This window comes from Typopeltis vanoorti, chromosome 11 (assembly GCF_054136105.1).
Source record: "Typopeltis vanoorti isolate ZY-2024b chromosome 11, IOZ_Tvanoo_1.0, whole genome shotgun sequence".
Lineage (NCBI taxonomy): Eukaryota > Metazoa > Arthropoda > Arachnida > Uropygi > Thelyphonidae > Typopeltis > Typopeltis vanoorti.
This window is the reverse complement of record NC_143559.1, coordinates 104,315,116-104,337,532: the sequence shown is the minus strand read 5'-3', so window position 1 is coordinate 104,337,532 and position 22,417 is coordinate 104,315,116. Positions and strand designations below refer to the sequence as shown.

Genomic DNA, 22,417 nt, shown 5'->3' with positions numbered 1-22,417 from the left:
GTTTTTCTGTTGTAGCCATTTTTTTTTTTTTTATAAACGTTTGGCTAATAATTTTATATTCCTTCTTCAGCACCTGCTCATTGGAGCAAATTGTTAGAGCTCTATGTTTTAGAGAGCTGATAATCCCTAGTTTTTATGTATGTATTGATGTGTGTGATGTGTGCAGTAAACTGTAAATGAAAGATAGCTAAACGGAAGACATGTGACAAGTGTCTAGAAAAGGAAGACAGTTATTTCTTTTGATCTCACTGGTAAATTGAATACGTTTATGTTATTTGTTCAGGTGGTTTAGAAATGTATTTAATGTTTTGCAGCTGTGGGGCCAAATTGTGAAAATATCATTAACATATTTGAGCCAGACTTTGAGCTTTAGGCTTGCTGGATCTGGAGCTCATTGCTCGAAGTCTTCTATGTAAAAGTTAGCTATAGGGGATGACAGTGGTGAGCCCATTCGAAATACCTGTAGCGAAGTATGTGGGAAAAGAGGACTATATATATATGTTTAAGTTAAGGGATATTACATCCCATATAGTTTCTTAGCCGAATAAGAAACTCAAAGAGTTTCTTATTCAGCTAAGAAGGGTGGTAAGTTCTGTTGCTCGTAGAAGGGTGGTAAGTTCTGGTCGCTACAAACTTGATATTAACTAGGTCTTCCTACTCACTGATGAGACCTCAATAAAGGTTGAAACTGGTCTGGGTAGTGACCTTCTCTCATAATGTCGAACAATAATACAGCTCCTAGGAGCTAAGTTCACATTATGGGTAAATAAAGGTTGAAACCAGTCTGGGTAGTGACCTTCTCTCATAATGTTGAACAATAATACAGCTCCTAGGAGCTAAGTTCACATTATGGGTAAATATCAAGAATAGTGATTGGTTCTTGCTCCACCTTTGACACGAGTTGCCTCAGCCTGCACTACCTTTAGGGTCAGTTGCTGCAGTATCCAGGTATTTGCTTACGCTTGGAATCGCCGAACTTTATATATAGTTTCTACTATATTTGGCATGAAACTCTTTGAGTTTCTTATTCGGCTAAGAAACTATATGGGATGTAATATCCCTTAACTTAAACAAGTTATATGTCGCCAAATTGAAGCCTTTGGCTCTTCATATATCTAACTATATATATATATATTTTTTTTTTACACTTTTCCATTAACATGGAAACACATTTCTGTGTTTCCATGTTAATTAATTGGCTAGCCTTTCTCAAACGGTGTAGAGACAGCAACACGATACTGAACGCATTAAACTTAAAAGGAAGTTTACTTCAGCCAAAACACTCCATATTTATGGAAAAAGCTATGTTGAGGGAACAAATCCATGTGGGTAATCTAGCAATTACCCAAATCAGCATTTTACAACTAAAATTAAAGATATTGAGCTACATAAATCCTGATGTTTGGGACATTCTAGAGAGGATCACAGACAACTCCGCAAAGCACGTTATGTTAAAAACAAAGAAAACCTAATAGGGAAATTCCAAAGACTGAAACAACAAGAAAGCAATAGGCACTGATGCCTTGCCCAAAGGAGCAGTCAATCAGAACCAAGCAAAGTAAGGAGTATCCAACCACCAACGTACCATGAACAAGTTATCATCATATCCAGTTACAACCTTAATGATGAAGAACTCTCATTTCTCCAAAAAGGCTTCAATTATACCATTGCACCAAGATCAGTAAACAAACTAGACTTCATATACTATATTGAAATAGGTCTAAAATTCCAATACTTCCATACAGCCAATAAAATATGGATTGAAACATCCAACATATTAAATTCTAATAAACAACTAAGTTGAAAATTAACCAAGATGTCATTATTACCAGGGCAGACAAAGGCAATGCCATCATTCTTGATTGGACAGCTTACTTGAAAAAAAGGAACAGTTGATATTTGACCACAATGCACATCAATTGGTTTACTATAATTCTACAAACCACATCAAAAAGAAAAGAACAGAATTAATCAAGTCAGTGATCATGTGGCCAGAGGAAACAATTATAAAGCTATTATCACATTGTGCTCTGCTCCCAGAATTATGGCCTGCCTAAAATACACAAAACAAACACACCATTATTTGATGGAATTGAATAAACAAACATACCAATAGTTGATGGAATTGACAGCACTAATTATCACTTAGCCAAGAAACTAGCAGCACACTCAAGGAGTTGGTAGATCATTCCCCCCTGCTACATAAAAAAATACACAACACTTCATCAACAAAATTAAAAACATCACACTCAAAAATGAAGATGTTAGTCAACTTTGACATAACTGCCCTTTTCACTAATGTCCCGATCAATGATACTATTCTCCTACAGAACATATTTGTGATATCACGGCCTCCTTTGCCCACCTACTTCGCTCTGGGTATTTCATGTGGCAAAATTTCTACCTGCAAAAAGAAGGTACAGCCGTGGACTCACCACTTTCTCTCCTATAGCTAACTTTTAAATGGAAGACTCCAAGCAACAAGCTTCAGATTCAGAAAGTCCAAAGCCCAAAGTCTGGCTCAGATATGTTGATATTTCACCATTTGGCCCTACAGCCACAAAACATTAAATACATTCCTAAGCCACCTGAAAAAAAAAACACAAACATATCCAATTTACCATTGAGATTGAAAGCATAAAAACTAGGGATCATCTGCACTCTCAAACATAGAGCCCTAACAATTTGCTCTAATGAGCAGATGCTGAAGAAGGAATATGTAATTATTAGCTAATGGCTACAAAAAAAAAAAAGTTAATAAGATCCTGCTCAAGAATGCCATAGCCATATCATACATTAGAGGAATATAAAAAAAAATAGAACACTACATAAATACAACATTAAGGCAACCTTCAAACCTACTGCAAAATTATAAAGTACTCTCAGCTCATCCAGACATCCCTACCCAGGGGTTTACAAAATTCATGAACACAAATGCCACATTATCCACCATGGTAAAACAGGCATGTCAGACCATGCACTTCAAACATGTCACAGAATCAACTGGAAAGGCACCAAGTCCCTAAACTACACCAAAACCTGGTTTGAAAGAAAGTTCAAGGAAACTTGTGAGATGCTGAAACATCATACGAACAAAAATATATATATATATATATAAAAAAATCCATTATGGATTAGTAATTCCAATAATCTGGAGGCTCCATCTACAACCTCCTATATAGCATTCAGAACACAATGGCTGAACCCCCAACACAAGAAAATCTTATTATAAGAGGACTAGAGATGTGTTTAATGTGGTTCCACTATAAAATGTTTATTTTCATATTATTTTTTTATCATCTGTATATTATTATACTTATTGCTGTATAAGAAATTTATTTAATTTTGGTAATTAATTTATATTTGTGTATAATTTTATTTATTATTAGTTTTTCTTTTCACCAGAGGTCAGGTAAAAAAAAAAGGTTAACAGATTAACAGAGCATTGAAATTTATCTTACTTTTGTGTAGTGTCATGTAGCTTGTGTCCTGTGCATATGTATGTTTTCCTGATGACCTCGATACAGAAGTTGAAATATCGAGTGTTATTTTCATAATTATAAATAAAGTAATTACTCCAACACCTGTGCTTTTGTCTCCATAAATTCTTTGCAATAAAGGAGTGGTATGTATATGTTGTTCATTTGTGTTTATTGATATAGATGTTTCTGAACAGTGAACAACTTTTTCCCTCAGTAAAGCTATGGCAAACATACAAAAGTAAATTAAGCAAGAAATCCAGTAACTTGTTCACTTTAAGCAGATGCATTCTTGCAAAACATCACATACAGCTTATGCAGTTTTCCCATGGTACTAATGTAAAATAGAGTGGTCACATGCACGATCAAAATTTTATAATTATTTTTTAAAAATACTTCATCGGCAGCTGCTATAATTAGTGATAGACATGGGCCTGCTATCTCTGATTGGCTACCGGTGGAGATTGAACTGCCCACTCAGTCTCCAAAAGCTAGATAGGGTATAAAGGCCTCGCCTACTCCCTATTAGGGAATAAAAGGCGTTAGTTGATTTTTTTTTTGATTTTTTGAAATATTTTGTTGGAATATTATTTTTTCTTCAAGCGATATGTGTGAAACATCACTTGAAGTATATTATTATATGCAGCAAGAAAATTACTTATTATGAAAAATGCAGGGTGATGGTGTTTACTAGTTGTGGTCTTGGTAAAGATTATAACTGGAATTGTTTGAAATTATGAGGGAAGCAGTTAAGAGACTCACTAGGATCACAATGGAAAGCTGATGAGAGTTTATATAAGGTTTTACTTTCCTCTTACTGTATGGCAGGGGTTGGCAACGTTTTCAAACTCGCAGGCCACATTCAAATTTTATTTTTAATAATCGGGCTGCAAGCATTTAATTAAGAGAAAACAGTGAGTGAAAAAAAAAATACTTAATTATCAATTTTTATTATGTCAGTCTTAAAAAACACAGAAAACGCGGTTGACTTGCGCCAAGTTGCACAGCGATATAACGAAGTATAGATATGTAGAAAGTATTTTTAACTTGGGTATAATTATGTTAAAGATACCAAGCAATTTTAAACCTGGTTTTACTCTATTTTTCCCAAGTAAGCAAACAGACAAAATGTCAAGTTTGTGCCTGCAATTGATGCAAGACTAGCTGATCCCACAGGTAGTGCAAGACCAAGGCAACTCGTGGTAAAGGTGGAGCAAGCTCTGATCACTAATCTTAATATTTACCCTTGAAGTTTTGGCATTAAGGGTAAATATTAAGATTAGTGATCAGAGCTTGCTCCACCTTTACCACGAGTTGCCTTGGTCTTGCACTACCTGTGGGATCAGCTAGTCTTGCATCAATTGCAGGTGCAAACTTGACATTTTGTCTGTTTGCTTACTTGGGAAAAATGGAGTAAAACCAGGTTTAAAATTGCTTGGTATCTTTAACAGAAGTATAGATATAAAATTATTTTTAATTTATTGTTCATATTATAGGGCTAAAGGGCCTTGCATACTCCCTATACGGGAATAAAAAGGCGTTAGCTGATTGTTTGATTGAATTATAAAATGTATTACAGTAAAATCCCTTTTTTACACTTTCCAGGGGACTGATGGAAAAAAGTGTAAATAGCAGGAAATGTAAAAAATATTAAAAAAAGGCTAAAAGATGACTTACTGCTGTATGTGAGTCTACACACTAGATTACAAAAATTTAACTAAAAATAAATGAATTTACAATTACATTTATCTATTTAAAAAATCTTTAATTGTTGATTGTTTTTGCTTTTTCTGCACTCTTATAAGTTCCTCTTGCCTCTCCCCAGTGTATAAGGCATTAAATGTCCCATCGTTTCCTGATGCACTTGCAATATACCGCCTCAAACAGAGACAGCTTCCATTGCTTCTTTACTAGTAGGTAGGATCTTCATCACAGTCTTCTTCAACCACTTCTTCCTCTTCTTCACTAAGGTAGTTGGAAAGGATGTCTTCTACACTTGGTACCATTGATGTGATCATACCAGCATCAACATAGTCTTAAAATGAGGAGGCCTCATCCATCACATACCAGTTGTTGGGCTCTGACATATCTTCTTCTTCCTGCTGTAGTTGTTCCTCCTCTTCCACAAATATAACTACCAGAAACAGTTGGATATGGTTTCAGGAGTAACATGCAATCATGCTTTGGCCACATACTGCATGGCATCAAGGATTGATATGGTGATTTGTTTTGGGGTCCATACCATTATCATGCATAAACACAGCTTTTTCAACAAGCATTTTTCTATATTTACATTTAAATGCATGGATGATGATCTAATGACTGAAGCTCACTACAATTAGGGGGAAAGAACATGTTTCTAATGTTTCTGAGCTGCAGATCTTTAGGGTGTGCAGGACATGTCTAGCAGTAGTAGTATTTTGAGTGATTTTCCTCCATTTTAGCATGCATCGTGGATGTGAAGATGCAGCTAGTCATCCATGCTGTGCTGTTGGTATCATACTTAGTAGGCAGATTTTTCACATTCTTAAGCCACCTTGGCTTTTTAAATTTACCAATTACCAGTGGAGGTAATTTTTCTGATCCATCAGCATTGACCATGAGCAAAACAGTTACCCTCTGCTTGCTGAGTTTTCTACCGTGACACTTTTCTCCTTTAAAACACAATTTTTACTTGGCAGAATGTTATAAAAGAGCCAAGTTTCATCAACACTGAAAATATTTTTCGGTTCGTAGTCCTGAATAATAGTCTTTAGTTCATATTTCCACTGGTTTACAGTTTCCCCTGCAAAACTATTACTTTCTCCACACACTTGATTATTATTATTACGGGCAACTCCAGGAAGTCCTTAGACTCATCGAGGGAGACCCCAAATCATGTTCATCACAACTATTCGGCATTCACACAGTATCTATCATACCTTGCCTTAAACTTATTCACTGTCACAGCACCCACTACAGACTCTGGCAGCTTATTCCACTCATTCAGCACTCTTAATAGTAAAGAACCCAGCTCTAACACCCTTACTAACCACACTCTTGCCCAGCTTCCATGGATGCCCCCTAGTCCTCCCACCACCAGCCATGTTCTCAAAAATATCTTCTGAATTAATCTTATAGAAACCCTTCAGTAATTTGAATGTCTCAATCATATCTCCCCTCCTCTGCCTATCAACCAATTTCTGCAACCCACAAATCCTCAACCTGTTCTCATAAGGTTCATTCCATAGACCTGCTATCATCTTGGTTACTCGCCTCTGGATCCTCTCAACCTCCTCCCCATGAAAAAGAAACCTAGGTGACTAGATCTGGGCACAGTAATCTAGATGGGGTCTTATCGAGGCTCGATACAAAGGAACAATAACTTGCTTATCTCTGCTCGTCAAAGTATTCTTCAGCATCCAAGTGATTTGATGAGCTGATTTACCCACTTTTGCAATGTGCCCCCTAAACTTCAACTCCTTATCCACCAACACTCCTAAATCTCTCTCCTCATCAATTTCCTGGAGTACAGTTCCACCAATGTAGTAAACTGCTGCTAATCTTTTCACCCCAAAATGTATAACCTTACATTTTGCGACATTAAATTGACATCCATTCTCCTTAGCCCAGACCTCCAATCTATCCAAATCATCCTGCAAAATTTTGACATCATCTGCATTCACTATTGCCCTACCCAACTTTGCATCATCCGCAAACAAATGAACTGTTCCTCTCAGATCCTTGTGGCACACCACTAGTCATAGGCCGTCTTTTGGACTCTACTCCTGAATAAACCACCCTCCTATCCATCTCACCAATCCTATATCTATTCCCATATGCTGCATTTTACTGATTAGAATTCCATGTGGTATCCTGTCAAAGGCCTTAGCAAGGTCCAGTAGAATCACTGTAAACCCATTACCCTTATCCAGTTCAGCCGTCACTGTGTTATAATACGTGAGCAAGTTACCGAGGCATGACCTACCCTTCAGTCGCTTCACATACGACACGAGCTGGTATACCATGCAATCCCGCAGATGTATTGACATTGAGGTTCTGTAATAGACTATTTACCTCTACTTCATTCATCACAATTCCAGTATAAGCTGTTGGTTCTTCCATTCTTGCAATGTCACCACCTGGATGATATACTATTGCAAAGTGCTTGCTCATTAATTCCACTATAGCGACTGATTCGGTTACCTCCCTACCCTCAGCATTTTTTAAAATCATTCTGCCATGCACATTTTTCCTTTTACTTGCAACATATTGAAAAAACTGTTTGGGATTCTCTTTAGCCTGCATGGCCAATATTCTTTCATAATACGCTTTTGCTTTTCTTATCACCCTTGTTACTTTACTGGCTTGAGCTTTATACTGTTCCTGCACCTGCAGGCACCTTTCTCCTTAAATTCCCTCCGCAATTGTTTCTTTTTTTGCAGCTCACGCCTAATGGTGTTATTCATCCATTTAACACCTACTTGATTTATTATTTGGACTCTTGGTATACAGTCAACCACTGCCTCCTTTTATACACAATATTGTGACGAGTCTTGAAACGATCAATCCATTCATCCAGCCATCCATTTGACACACTAAAACCATTAATCACCAACCTTGCAGCAAATTCAAGGGCTTTCGCTCGGAGTATAGTACCATCGACTGGAATACCCGATGCTCTTGTAGAAACAAACCACTCCGCCACAAGTTTATCCAATTCATCATATGTCGATGTCCGGATATATTTTCGTTTTTTTTGACATAGCGCCAGATTGCTTTGCATTGAGTTCAATGCTTGACCTGTTTTTTACTATCGTGTTCAAAGTGGAAATGGAGAGTCCAAGATCTTTTGCTAAATGCGTTCCAGCATGCCAATCTACACTTCGCAGAATTGCCATCTTTTTTTCTACCGAAATACATTTTCTATCTTTTTTCTCCATGTTACTAAGATGGATAATCCACCACAGCAACTTGAAAGCAACTTTCACACACTAAATTACGTAGCAGAAATTCTGCAGTATCAATTCGTATACCGTGACGGTATCGCTCATCACCGTGATGGCGGAAACGAAACTAGAGCCGAAAGCAACAACGCCATCTGGGAACAGAAATGCGCAGATTTCCGCATAAATCAATTTGAATGAGAGGAAATCGAGTCGAAATTCAGTATTGCCACCCGAGAAAAAAACGCAAATCACAGGAAATTAACGTCCACATCAAGTTGTGCGGGAAAATATATTGTAAGAATAGGCCTTAAGAAGGGAACAACGGAAAATGACAGGAAAACGTAAATTACGGGAATAAAGAAACGGGGTTTTACTGTATTTAAATAATTCAACATTAGAGCCACATGCCATGTATGGTCAACCTTTTATGGGCCGCCCAAAATGCACGTTCGGGCCGCTGCGGCCCTCCAGTTGCCGACCCATGCTGTATGGCATAAGGACATCATCTATGACATTCAAGCTATGTTACTTTTCCTCTGTTTTTTTTTTTAATACTTTCACACTTGCTAACAGTATTGCATTATCTTTCAGGATCATCATCATCATCATCAAAGTTTGTTTAGACCTCAATATAAAGCTTGTGTTAGCCATTTTTTTCAATAAACAAAAGTATAATCAACATCAACTATCTTAGTTTCCTAGAACTCTGAATTAAAAATACTGCAAAATGCAACCAAAAAAGGATGTGGAAGCCTTAACTTATAGAAATAATGTGGTTTTGGTCCATTGTACAAGGCTTTGATCAGGCTATTGTATGGATTATACACAAATTTAGTCCTGGTTTTCATGGTAAGGATATGTTGGAAAGTGTCCAGAGAAGACTAAGATTGTAACTGGTTTTTGGGATGTGGGATGCGAGGACAGATTGAGGGAATGCAGTTTGTAAAGCCTTGTGAATAGGAGGAAGAGAGGAGATATGATTGAGACATTTAAGTTGGTAAGGGGTTACTACCAGGTTAATGTGGAAGAAATTTTTCGTAGAATGAAGGAATGGGGTAGAACAAGGGGACATACCTGGAGGTTATGAGTAGGGGCATAAGGAGTAAGTGGTGTTAGGAGCCATCAAACCTTAGAAATGCACTTTTTCCAAAACGTTTCCATGATTTTGGGATCTAGTGTAATAGAAAACTCACTATTTTTTTTTTAATTTTCTTTAGAATTGCACTGTGTCTGTGGTATTTATATTTGCCATAGTGAAAGTTAAATGTACTAATTTTATATTTTTAATCTTCTTTTGTAATTATGCACAAATTAAAGATGATTTTAATTATTAAATGTGCACAATTTTATCTCAGCAGAGATGCTGCTGTCTGTAGAGTGCATAATTATCAACTTTATACTGTTAATAGCATTGTATGTGATTTCATTTGTAACAGTATATTATTACAACAGCTGATCATTAACTACTATTACTAACTCTGTGAACTTCAGTATATTAGTTATCTGGCTATGCTTTTTGCTTCTGCAGAGGAAATATTAATTATATGAAATATAACACGACTTGTCTCAATGAATGATATATAGTCCACCATATAAGTCTGAGACAGGTAACTGTCCTTGGAATTTTAGTTATCCAGTTACATATTTTTTTGTGCAAAATCTCTTAGGAACAATGAGCAGGTTACATTTAATATAATTTGTGACATTCATCAGATGATTTAATGGTCTAACAAGTCTGGGACAGGTAACTCTATGTTTTACCTATCTCAATTCACTTAAAAAATATATTTTTTTATTAATTAAGTGCAGCAAATTATAATTTACTGTGTTCTGCTCTTTCAGCTGTGTGCAAGCACGACTGTCATTCTACTCGAGGTTACTGTGAAAAGCCAGATGAATGCATGTGAGTTATTTGAGTATCCTTAATGTTCACATAATAGTTTTTATCTATAGCTCATTAACTTTGGAAGTTTTTAGTTGTGTAAAGGATAAATTTCTCTTGTACTGATGGAGAAAGTATGGCATATTTCTCACATCTAAATGTTATTTGTATGTCTGTCACTTCTAATTTTTTTTTTTTTTTTTCATAAATAATGTCAAGATTATCACCTTGCTATTAATTCATTGGTAATGCAGTAGTTGGCATTTTCAAAAATACCATTTACTGCTAATAACTCTCCAAAATGCAATGTAAAGATTAATTAAGATTAAATAAACTTAATCATAATTTTAATACACTAACTTCACTTTCCAGTAATTAAATTTGTTTTTCCAAAATAAATTAAATTATTAGAGTGGCATACCACATTCACTACAATTGAGAGTAATCCAAAAGTAAATATGGATTACAGAGCAGTCAGAGAATCCATATTTAAACAGAAAAATTTTATTAATAGAATATAGATGCAAAGTATATTGAAAATAATAATAAATTATAAAATAATGAAATTGTAATGACTATTGTTCTTGGCAACTGCTCTATTATATTGTTACTATCCTGTGTACTGCAGGATGATATGGCGAAGAAACAGTAAGATCAGATCATTAGAAATCTCATAAGAAGACTAATATCTCTTCTACTGTGCACAATGTTTTATGACAGTACATGACTACAAGCAACACAGCCACCTGCCTACAAGCTTATACTTCAATTGAAGAAGTGCAAGTGCCGATCTTCAGCTTACCTCCATTGTAAGCACAAAGTAGCAGAAGTCTCTATGGTCATTATTCTAGAAACAACTATAAACATCAGGCTCCATTTATATATGCCTGTCATCTCATTATTTCATTTATATTTTCCTCCAATTTTTCCCTTCACATTTTTAGTAAGTTTAAGATTTCAGTTGGCATTAATGGAATTTTTGGTACTGATACATGTTTACATTTGTCACTGCTAGTCAAAACAGCTGCTTTAATTGTGATATTTACATTTTCATTGGACAATTGCATTTATATTTATTAATAACAGCATGATTGGAGATTTAGAACCAAATAAAATAGTTGAGTTACTGAGTGACCACTTTGCAAGGACATATCATCCAAGCGAGGTTAATGCTGTGACATATATAAGGTTAATACTGTGACATGATATGAAATACTTGTGGGAATGGAGGTGGATGAATTGGTGGTTCTTGGGATATTGCAGAATCTCTTCGATCACAAGAGAGCACATTGTGTATTAGCACTGCCAAAAGATGTTTTTTTTTTTATCATATCATAGAACAGTGGTGGCAAAGACATCATTCTTGATTTCAATTTACACAATTTTGTACTGTGCAGCACATGTGAAATGTATCCATTGCAAAAATTAAAAGATTTATGGAAGGAGAGTGAAACTGGTTAATGAGTATGTATTAAGTATTTAGACAGCAAGTGAAAACAAAATGAATGTTAGTAGGGTAGACAGTATCGATGGTAATGTGGATAATGTTAATGTTGGAATTAATATTTAATGTGTGGCGTGGTTAATATAGGAGAATGAAATAGACCTAAATAATGAAATAGCACATTTGCATGTTATCCTGCACAGGACTAAGCTTCCCTTAATGCATAGCAGTATACATGTCCGCAAGGAGATGTACTGTGCATTATGGGAGATATTGAGACAAGAAGTTGGGAGCTTGATCCACCTTTGCTGTGAGTTGCCCAGCGTTGTACTACCTTACCTCAGTCCTGAAGATATTTTCAGGTGCAAACTTTGTTTGCTCACACTTGGATAAAGGATTAAACTAAATTTATTATAGACTAAGCACAAAATTGGAAAGTTGCAGAAGTGGCAAATGATTAGCAGGGCTGAGAAGATAAAAAAAAGCAAGTGTTCAGGTAAAAATTGAGATTATATGAACAAATGCAAAAAAAAAAATAAATAAGGAGAAAATTATGTATGAAGAATCTATGATCAGAGGGGTGCTTAATAAAAGTATAACAAAATCATGTCTCTTTGGTGCAAAAATTAATATTAATCATGCCATCTGGATGCAACAAGATAAAACAAAAGAACTAATTGTCTTGGTGGGCACTAATGATCTGAAAGGTGAGAAGTATTCTCTGAGGAAGGATGTGAAGGAGTTATTGGATGAATCAAAAATGAAGAGTGAGAAGGTGAAGATTGTAAGAGTCCTGTCATGCTATGATAGAGAAAAATTGAGGAGGTCATTGATAGCAAACTAATCAATACTCAGGTTGTGCAGAAGGGATGACATAGTTTGTGGACCTATGGCCTGAGTTTGAAAGAAGGATTTGTATAATGCAGATGGTCTGCATCTAAATGGTTTTAGTGTTAGGTGTCTAGAGAGCTTTTGTTCACCGAGCATACTGAAGCACTAATTCAGGAAAACTTGAGCAGTTAGAGTGGAAGGAGGTGAGTTTGTTTGAAGGCATCCATGAGGCAAGTGACTGTAAGAATGACCAAATGCAGAAGCTAGTCGCTCAAGCAAAAATATTGAATAGGGCGGTCACTGCAGTAAGTAAGGGCGGTTGGTGGTATATACGCTACAACATCCTTTTAGGCCACCAACCGCCCTTACTTACTGCAGTGACCGCCCTATTCAATATTTTTGCTTGAGCGACTAGCTTCTGAATGCCCATTCTTGTTCCAGAAGTATCAGGAACAAGAGAAAGGAGTTTTGGGCATTGATTAGCACAGCCTTGCCAAAAGTTAAAGCATTAATGAGACTTGGCTATCATTAGATGACGTAGTTACAGGGCTAGAATGTGAAGGGATTAGTATTTTCAGAGAAGATAGGCTGGAGGGTAGCTGTTAATTTTTGAAGCTGTCTGGTGTGGGATAAAGGGCAATAAGACAAAATATATGGCTGGTTGTTGCTATAGGCTAGGGGATTCCAGGGACGATCTCAAAGGCATGCATCAGAAACTACTACAAGTGAAGGTTGAGTGATTATTATGGGGGACAACTATGGAGATATAAATTGCAAGGAAGAGAGATCACATGTCAGGGAGGAAATTGAATTTATATACTTGCTGACATATAATTACTTGAGGCAGCATGAGTATTGGACCTGGTCATCATGGGATCAGAAGAGCTATCCATAACCAAGGTGACACATTGCCTCCTATTGGCAAAAATGACCATGCAGTCTTGACTTGGGAGATTGTAAAATATAAGGAATATTCTCCCAAGAAAGGGTATATTTGGAACCACAAAGCTTTGCTATAGCCATAAAACCCTGCAAGAGAAGGATGTTAACAGTGCATGGGAAATAATTAAGGGACATCCAGAAAAAGCAGTATTAAATTTTATGTCTAAGGTATGGAGGATTAATCAAGTTGAAGTTAGATGGATGAATCATATCATTAATTAAACAAGAGATGCAGAAAAAGAAAATGCTGGGGATGGTGCATAAGGAGAAAGGTGACCAGTAAATTCACAAACAGTACAAGGATCAGGCAAGAAAGATGACCAGTATGATAAAGAAGGCAAAATTAGATTACAAGAAGGAACTAACTGAGCAGGCCAAAAGAAATCACAAAGTTCTTTTGTTATGTGGCAAGTAACTGGAAGAATAACCTTAATGAGTGCTGATAATTATGAGGTGACAGGAGATAAAATAGTTCAGTTACTGAGTGACCACTTTGCAAGAGTATATAATCCCAAGTGAGATTAATGCCAAGACACATGTGACAGAGACTTATGTAGAAACAGAGGTGAATGAATTGAAAGTTTTTAGAATATAGCAGAATCTCAATGTAAATAAAGTTGTGGGATTAGATACGATATCAGCTCAAATTTTGCAAGAATATGCAAGGGAACTAGCAATGTCTCTGACTAGTCTGTTTAATTTAAGTCTAAGCTCTGGTAGAGTTCTGATGGAGTGGAAAGAAGGCAAAATAATTCCCTTGTATATGGGTAGTTCTAAGACTACAGTAGCAAATTACAGATAGACTAATCATTATCTCAGGAGTGGTGGTAACAGTACTGAAAAATTGGTTACAAAGAGAATTCAAGAATGGGCAGTTAAGAATATGATATTTATGATGGATAACATGGCTTTGTGAAGTGTTGGTCATGCTTCAGTAATTTTTCTAACTTTTTATAATAGAGTGACAGCTGAGTTGGATAAAAAAAAATGGCTACAGAATGATTTTGCAAAGGAATTTGACTGAATGTACATGTAGCTCTGTTACGCAGATTAGAACAAATGGGAATGGATATGACATTAGTTATGTGGGTAAGATGGTAGCTTATGGAGAGATATCAAAAAGTGGTATATGGAAGGAGCAGAATCCAGGTCCAAGTTAGTGACTAGTGGTGTGCCATAAGGTTCATTGCTAAGACCATTACTGTTTAATTTGTACATAAATGATATAAGAAATAACCTGAAGGGAAATATTCAGTTGTTTGATGAGGATGAGAAGTTAGGTAGAGTAATAGTTAATCAAGGCGATGTGGAAATCTAGCGGGACTGATTTAAATAGGCTGTCAATATGGGCAAAATATAATAGGTATCAGTTTAATGTGAAGAAATGTAAAGTTATGCATCTTTGGATATATGCTGCATACATACCATATTCATGGAAGGAACTGTACTCCAGGAAACAGATGAAGTTAAGAATTTAGTGGTGATGGTAGATACAGAGTTGAAGTTTAGAAGATATATTACTAAGGTAGCTCATGAGATTACTTGGCTGTTGATGAACATGATAACAAATAGAGATAAAGAAGTTGTTATTCTTCTTTTTAAGCCCTTTATATGTCCACATCTGGATTACTATGTTCAAATCTGGTCACTGGGTTTCTTGGGGATGATCAAGTGGTGAAAAGAATTCGGAGAAAAGTGATCAAGATGGTGAGTGGTCTGTGGAACATTCACTCTGAGGATAGATTGAGGATGTGCGGGTTGCAGAAGTTGGTTGATAGGCAAAAAAGAGGGAATATGATAGAAACGTTTAAATTCTTTAAATGGTTTTATAGGACAGATGTAGGAGAAATCTTTCAGGACTTGGCTAGAGGGGGACAGAACAAGAGGTCCTGCCTGGAAATTAAGTAAAAGTGTATTTAATAGGGTTGTAAGGACCAGATTTTTCAGTTGGTAATTTGTGAATGAATGGAATGGGTTGCCAGAGTCATTTGTTGGAAGTTTTTCCACTTGATTGTACTATAAATTAAAAATACCAAGAAATTATATACTTGGTTTAATCCTTTATCCAAATGTAAGCAAAGTTTGCACTTGAAGTATTTTCAGGACTGGGGCAACTTGTATATAGAAGCCAATGACTTCACATCACTTGCCTTAGTATCTCATAATGCAAAGCACATATCTTTGTGGACATGCATAATGCTATGCATTACATTATGGGAAAGGTCACTACCCAGTCCAGTTTTGACCTTTATTGAGGTCCTCATCAGTGGGAGCCAGACCCAGAGATGATACTAAGGTTGAATGCAGAAGTCATATTTTCATATACAAGTAGTCAAAATATTAATTCACACCTTATTATTAAAATACTCTGGATTTTTCTCATGACTACACAAAGAAGTATTTCTGCTTACTTTTTTTTTGTGTGTGTGTGTGGCAGGGTGAAGTACTTATCAAATTTCAGTCATCCATTCACCTTTCTTTACTCGAGTAGTGTGACTATGAGGATGATAAACATCTATGCTAGACTGATAGTCATTATTTTGGTAATGAAAACATCAAAGCTTTTTTTTAGTTTCCTAATGTGCTATCTGCTTAGTTCACAGTATATATGTCTATCGAATGAAATTTCTCACTGGATATCACCAAATGAATGAACAGCTACATTTTAGTATGATATGATTTTTAATTCATTGAAACTAAATGGTTGACAAGACTATATTCAAAATTAACTCCAAACTGAAAATTGTACAAATGCTTATCAATTGATAGGGAACATATCACTTCAGATATAACGTACTAATTATCGAATGCTGTATTAATTAAGTGTATACAGTTCATTCTCACTATAGCAAACACCATTATAATAAATCTTGCTTACCTTAACAAACTATCAAAAATCCTTAACCACTGGCCCATAGGCATAATGCAATTCTAAAAGAAATTCACTACAGCAAACTATGAGGGTTGTTTGAAAAGTTTGGTAAAAACATAAGTTAAACACATTTTGTTGGAAAAAATCACCTTTATTTCTCAACATAGTCTCCATTGAGGTCTACAAATTTGGTCCAGCAAGTTTCCAATTTTTTCATCCCATCTAAAAAGTAGGATTTGTCAAATTGTGCAAAATAGTCATTAACAGCTTTGATGACATCCTCGTTCGAAGAAACTTTTTTCCCATGGAGCCATATTTTTAATTTTGGGAACAAGAAGTCTCATGGGGCTAAGTCTGGAGAATACAGTGGATGTGGAACCAATTGAAACCTCAATTCGTGCAATTTTGCAAATGCAACGGCTGATGCGTGGGACAGTGCCTTGTCTTGATGAAAGAGCACTTTTTTGTGCACCAATCTTGGCCGTTTTTTCTTCACTTCTTCTTTTAAACAGTCCAACAATACCACATAATAGACTCCTGTTATTGTCTTACCCTTTTCCAAATAGTCTATCATGATAATTCCATGGAATCCCAAAAAACAGTGGCCATCACCTTCCCAGCTGACAAAACGGTCTTCGTTTTTTTTGGTGCTCTTTCGCCGGCACTGTCCACTGTTTTGACTGCTGCTGGGACTCAGGTGTGTAGTGGTGGATCCAAGTTGCCTACGGTCACGAATCGATGCAAAAAAATCCTGTGAATTGCGACTAAACATCGCCAAACATGCGTTGAAATGTCTTTTCGCATGATCAAAATGTCTTTTTCATTGACAGTCAGCAATCTCACTCGGCTGTCTTCCATAACGATACCATGGATTTTGTCAATCATTTCCTTCGTAGTGATCTCAGTTGGGTGTACGGAGCATGCTTCATCTTCGATGGGCTTACGATCACGTTTAAGCGCATTTATCCAAAAATAAATAATCTTTAATGCTGGTGCAGAGTCTCCATGAACTATATCTAACTCGGCTTTGATCTGCACAGCCGTCCACTTCTTCAAATAAAAGTGTTTTATCATTACACAAAACTCGTTTTTCTCCATTTTTATGAAAAATGCAAACACGGTCATTTTAAATGTTTGCCAAATGAGAACTACGTGTTGCACATGGCTAAAATTTTGCCAGGGGTCCTGAAAAAAATTATACGTGCCGACACTGGCGTGAATGAATGAATGAATTGTGTTGCCATCTATTGGAACTTTACCAAACTTTTTAAACAATCCTGGTATTTCTGTGGTCCTTAAACCAATTTACTTTGAGAATCAACTGTATTAATCCTAAACAGACAAATTCTACTAGTAGTATTTAGTCAATAACAAAGTTTACCATGTCTAATTTCTAGTTTATCAACAGATGCCGTTTTGGATGGCAGGGAGAACAATGTACTGAGTGTAGGCCATTACCTGGCTGTGCTTACGGCTTCTGCGAAAAGCCATTAGAGTGCATCTGCCATGAAGGGTGGAGAGGACTTTTTTGTACAACACGTAAGTATTATGACAATTTCCCTTCTTCATTGTTTTGCTTTGATTATTCATTATAAAATCAGTCTTCCACACAGCATAAGAACATAACATGAAAGTATAAGATCACCATCAAGCTTGTATATCTATGTATATTTTTTGAAGTGTATACAGTCCATTCTCACTATAACACAGACCATTATAATGAATTTTGCTTACCAAATATATATATATATATATATATATATATATGTATAGATTTTTTTTTGAAATACTGACACACTCATTTTTCTCCTACTCATATCCTTATTATATTATTATTATAAAGGTATCTCCATGTCATCAGAAGACTTATCACGGGAGATCCATTATTTACACACTAGCCATTATTCACACAATACCTATCATACCCTTCCTTAAGCTCATTCACTGATGAAGCACTCACAAACTGCCTCTGGAAACCAATTTACCACCCTTCAAGCAAAAAATCTAGTCCTAACATCCTTGCTAACCACACCTCTTACACAACTTTGACCTACTGTTTTCTTCCTTCTTGCCAGTGTACTAAAAAAAAGTCTCCTTTAATAACTTAAATGCTTCTATCATGTCTCCTCTTTTTTGCATATCAGCTAATTTTTGAAGCCTACAGACCATCAGTCTATCTATTCTCATAAGGAGCATTCTATGAATCTACCACAAATCTTTGTCACTTGCCTCTGTATCCTCCACACTTCATCCCCATAGAATCCTCCTCAAGGCCTTATTAAAGCCTCATAGGGGAACAATGACCTCTCTATCCCTGTTATATCTTAGTAAACACAAAATAATTCAAGGTGAATTGATTATGGTATCTTATAAAAATGCAATAATAATAATAATAATAATATATTGCTGAGTTACAAAGATGCTGTTTTGGTATTAAACCAATTTTTAAATAAGTATTTAGTATGTTAAAATGCTCATAATATGTTATTCCTTTCTTAGCAATTTGTCACCTCAAGTGTCATCCTAACCATGGATACTGCACTAAGCCAAATGAATGTAGGTATGTGAAAATCAATTTATTAATTCTAATAGCTAATCATTTGAAATCAAGTATCATCTCATAAAAATTATGTATGAAAACCTATGTATCAGAATGCTATGTGCATTTGGGTGAATTATTGCAAGTTTTGATAGATTAGCAAAAGTAATCGTAAAATGCTACAGCTTATTACAAAGAAAAGATATGGTCATAGTAAGTTTTTCGTGCTTAGTTACAAAGTAAATTATAATAGACAAGAAATTTATATTCTTGGTTTAATCCTTTACCTAAGCTTAAGCAAACAAAGTTCATGTGTGATCATGCTTAGTCTTTTCATATGTAAAGACTGTTGATCTCACATCAATTGCCTCAGTATCTGATAATGCAAAGCATACTTCCTTATGAACATGTATATTGCTCTGCATTACGGGAAGGGTCACTCCCCCCCCCCCAGATAGGATATGACAGTGGGAACTAGATCTAGGAAAAGACTGACTTAATGCAGAAGTCATATATTTTCCATACAAATGTAGCAAAATGGTATATTAGTTGTGAAGATACATCATGCACAAACATTTTGAAAGGATTAAAACAACATTTTTTGTCTATTATAATTTACATGAAGGAAATCTTTGTTAATACAAATAACAAATAGTAGCATCGATAGGGAGTTTATATAGCATCTTCGAGGCCCTGATGCAGAATTTAAAATAAATAAATAAATAAACAGGATTTATTTTAGGTATAGGCAACACCTACTTAATAGCAAATTTAAAATTTCTGTATTAATTTGCCTACTACATGGAACCATTAATTTTCTTTTTTCTCTGAAGTATATTTTCAAAGGAGGAGAAGAAATATTATATTCTGTAGAATTTATATTGTACAAGGTTCTTTCTAAAGCATGATAGAATTTCATGCCATCTGGGGCGTCGCCCAGATAAACAAGGCCCCCAATCTTTTCACCAGGGAACCAGGGTAAACAGTAAAAAGTCAGCTACTAGAACAAATCCTAAAACACACCCCAACTCAATATTACCAGAATTGAAGATCGGTACTATCAACATAAGAAGCCTAAATGGTAAAGAAATGGAGCTAGCTGAGGAATTAGATAAGTACCAGATCGACATAATAGGGGGTGACTGAAACAAAAAAGACCAAAAATGGTGAGCTCTTCACAATCAAGGAAAAGAAGGAGTAGCTATTGTATTCAACAATAAATACGAGGCTAATCTTCTTTGAATGGCAGGCAATTTCAAGTAGAGTGATGTGGGCAAATATTAGAATGGGGAACTGGACAATGAGACTTATTTGTGTCTATGGTCCCACAGAAGGTTCTCCTAAGTAGAAGTGGAGGAATTCTTTGAGGCTTAAGAAAAAGCAACTGACACAAAGAAAAATGAAAAGTTGGTCCTTGTTGGGGATCTAAATAGCAGAGTAGGAAGTGATTGTCAGACATACAAAAATAATTTGGGACAATTTGGAGAAAAGAGCAAAGCTAATAATAATAGCAAATACTTGGATTTCTGCTCAGGACATGGACTGGTTATTACTAACACCATGTACCAACATAAAAATGTGCACAAATTCACATGGAGAGAAGAGGCAAGGAATAAGAAAAGTCTCATTGATTATATTATTGTTGATAGTGATGTTTTCTCAATGGTGCAGGACACTAATGTACAGAGGATTTTGAAATTGGAAGTGATCACCATTTAGCCTTAAGCAGGATAAAATTAAATTTCATATTGAAAAGAAGACCATGTAAGAAAGTTTCAAAACGAATAAAAGTCGAGCAGCTCCCAGATGTGAACTGTAGACTAAAATATACAAACCTTATTCAAGAAAAAATGAAAGAGTTTGAGAACAGGAATCAAACCTTGGAGATTCAGTGGCAAGCTCTGAAGAAAAACATTCATTCTGTCAGAGAGGCATGTGGTGAGGTTGTCTGCAAGGATAGAAAAATCAGAACACACTGGTGGACACAGGAAATTAAAGAGGCAGTGAAGGAAAAGAAGAAAGCATATCAAAAGTGCCTGGCAAACAAATCAGATTGTGCTCTTAGAGCAGAGGTTCCCAACCTTTTTGTTTCCTAGAGCACATTCTAAAATACCGATAGGGCGACAAGCACCATCTATTTTTTCAAGCAAATTTTTTTAATTTGTTTGTTAAATGAATACATACAAAGTTTACATTATAATCAAATGTTTTATTAGTTAAAAGTTTACATTATATAAAAATTTAAATATATATATGTAAGTTAGTGTGATCTTTGGCATTGCATTTCATTGGCCAGGGCTTCATAATTAGGAGAATATGATGATATTCCAGTTCTTAAACTGGAATGAACAACTTCGAATGCACATCTACTTTACATTGTATGCATTTAATACTCATCATGTGTCATTAACGCATGCGTCATATAGCATGCCATGAATTGTTGCATAATTATTTCAAACTATACGGCACACAGTTGAACAGTGGCAAGCACACACAAATTGGTCGACGGGCGCAGCGGTGCCCACGGGCATAGGGTTGGGAACCCCTGTCTTAGAGAATACAGAGACAAATGTAAGAAAGCTAAACACTGTGTAAAGCTAGCTAAACAAAAATCAAGGGAAGACTTTGGTAAGAACATAGAAAATAAATATCAAGAAGATGGCAAGATATTCTGGAGGTTGTTGAAGCTCAGAAATGGAGGAAAGAATGCTGTAAAAAGAATTAGAGATGATAAAGGTGATATGAAAATTGGAGAAAAAGATATCCTTGAAGTATGGAGTAATTACTTCAAAAAATTGCTAAATGAAACTAGCAGTGATTACAGCACAGTGATAAAAAAAACACTGACCAGGCATGCAGTCAGGAATACATATCCATGCTTAAAGTAGAAAAAGCCATCAAAAGTCTGAAATGTGGAAAGGCAGCTGGAGTTGATGATATTAGACCAAAAATGCTCAAGTATGGAGGTATAAATGTTTTACAGTGGTTACAATGCATAGTTCAGATTGCCTGGACAGAAGGACAAATTCCAGATGATTAGTTATATATAGTACCCATATATAAAAAGGGAAATAAAACTGATTGTGAGAATTACAGAGGTATATCTCTGAGTGTTCCTGGTAAAATTTATGCCAGTATATTTGAGAAACGGTTGAGAAGGATTGTGGAAGAGAAGCTTGGTGAGGAACAAGCTGGATTCAGGCCAAATGGAGGCTGTCAGGATCGGATCTTCACTTTACGACAAATAGTTGACAAGTCATAGGAATATAACAAAGATCTGTGTTTAAGTTTTGTAGATCTGGAAAAAGCATATGACAAGGTGCCAAGAGAGAAGCTATTCAAAATGCTACAGTTGTTGTATGGTATCAGTGGATCATTATATCAAGCAATACTTAGTCTTTATTTGAGTTGTAAGTCAGCAGTTAGAATTGAAGTACAGGGAGATGGTTTAATGTTAAATCTGGCGTCATACAAGGATGTACGTTATCACCTCTGTTATT

At 35.7% G+C, this 22,417-nt stretch overlaps 1 protein-coding gene across 1 annotated transcript in view; it reads left to right on the top strand.

The window, feature by feature from the left end:
- The window catches only part of LOC150101896 (uncharacterized), a 314,015-nt gene that overhangs the window by 271,383 nt on the left and 20,215 nt on the right, over positions 1-22,417 (top strand). Inside the window, exons 5-7 of the mRNA XM_090400719.1 lie at positions 10,250-10,310; positions 17,787-17,917; positions 18,878-18,938. Coding sequence (XP_090256845.1) covers positions 10,250-10,310; positions 17,787-17,917; positions 18,878-18,938 — 253 coding nt within the window. The remainder of the gene's footprint in view (positions 1-10,249; positions 10,311-17,786; positions 17,918-18,877; positions 18,939-22,417) is intronic.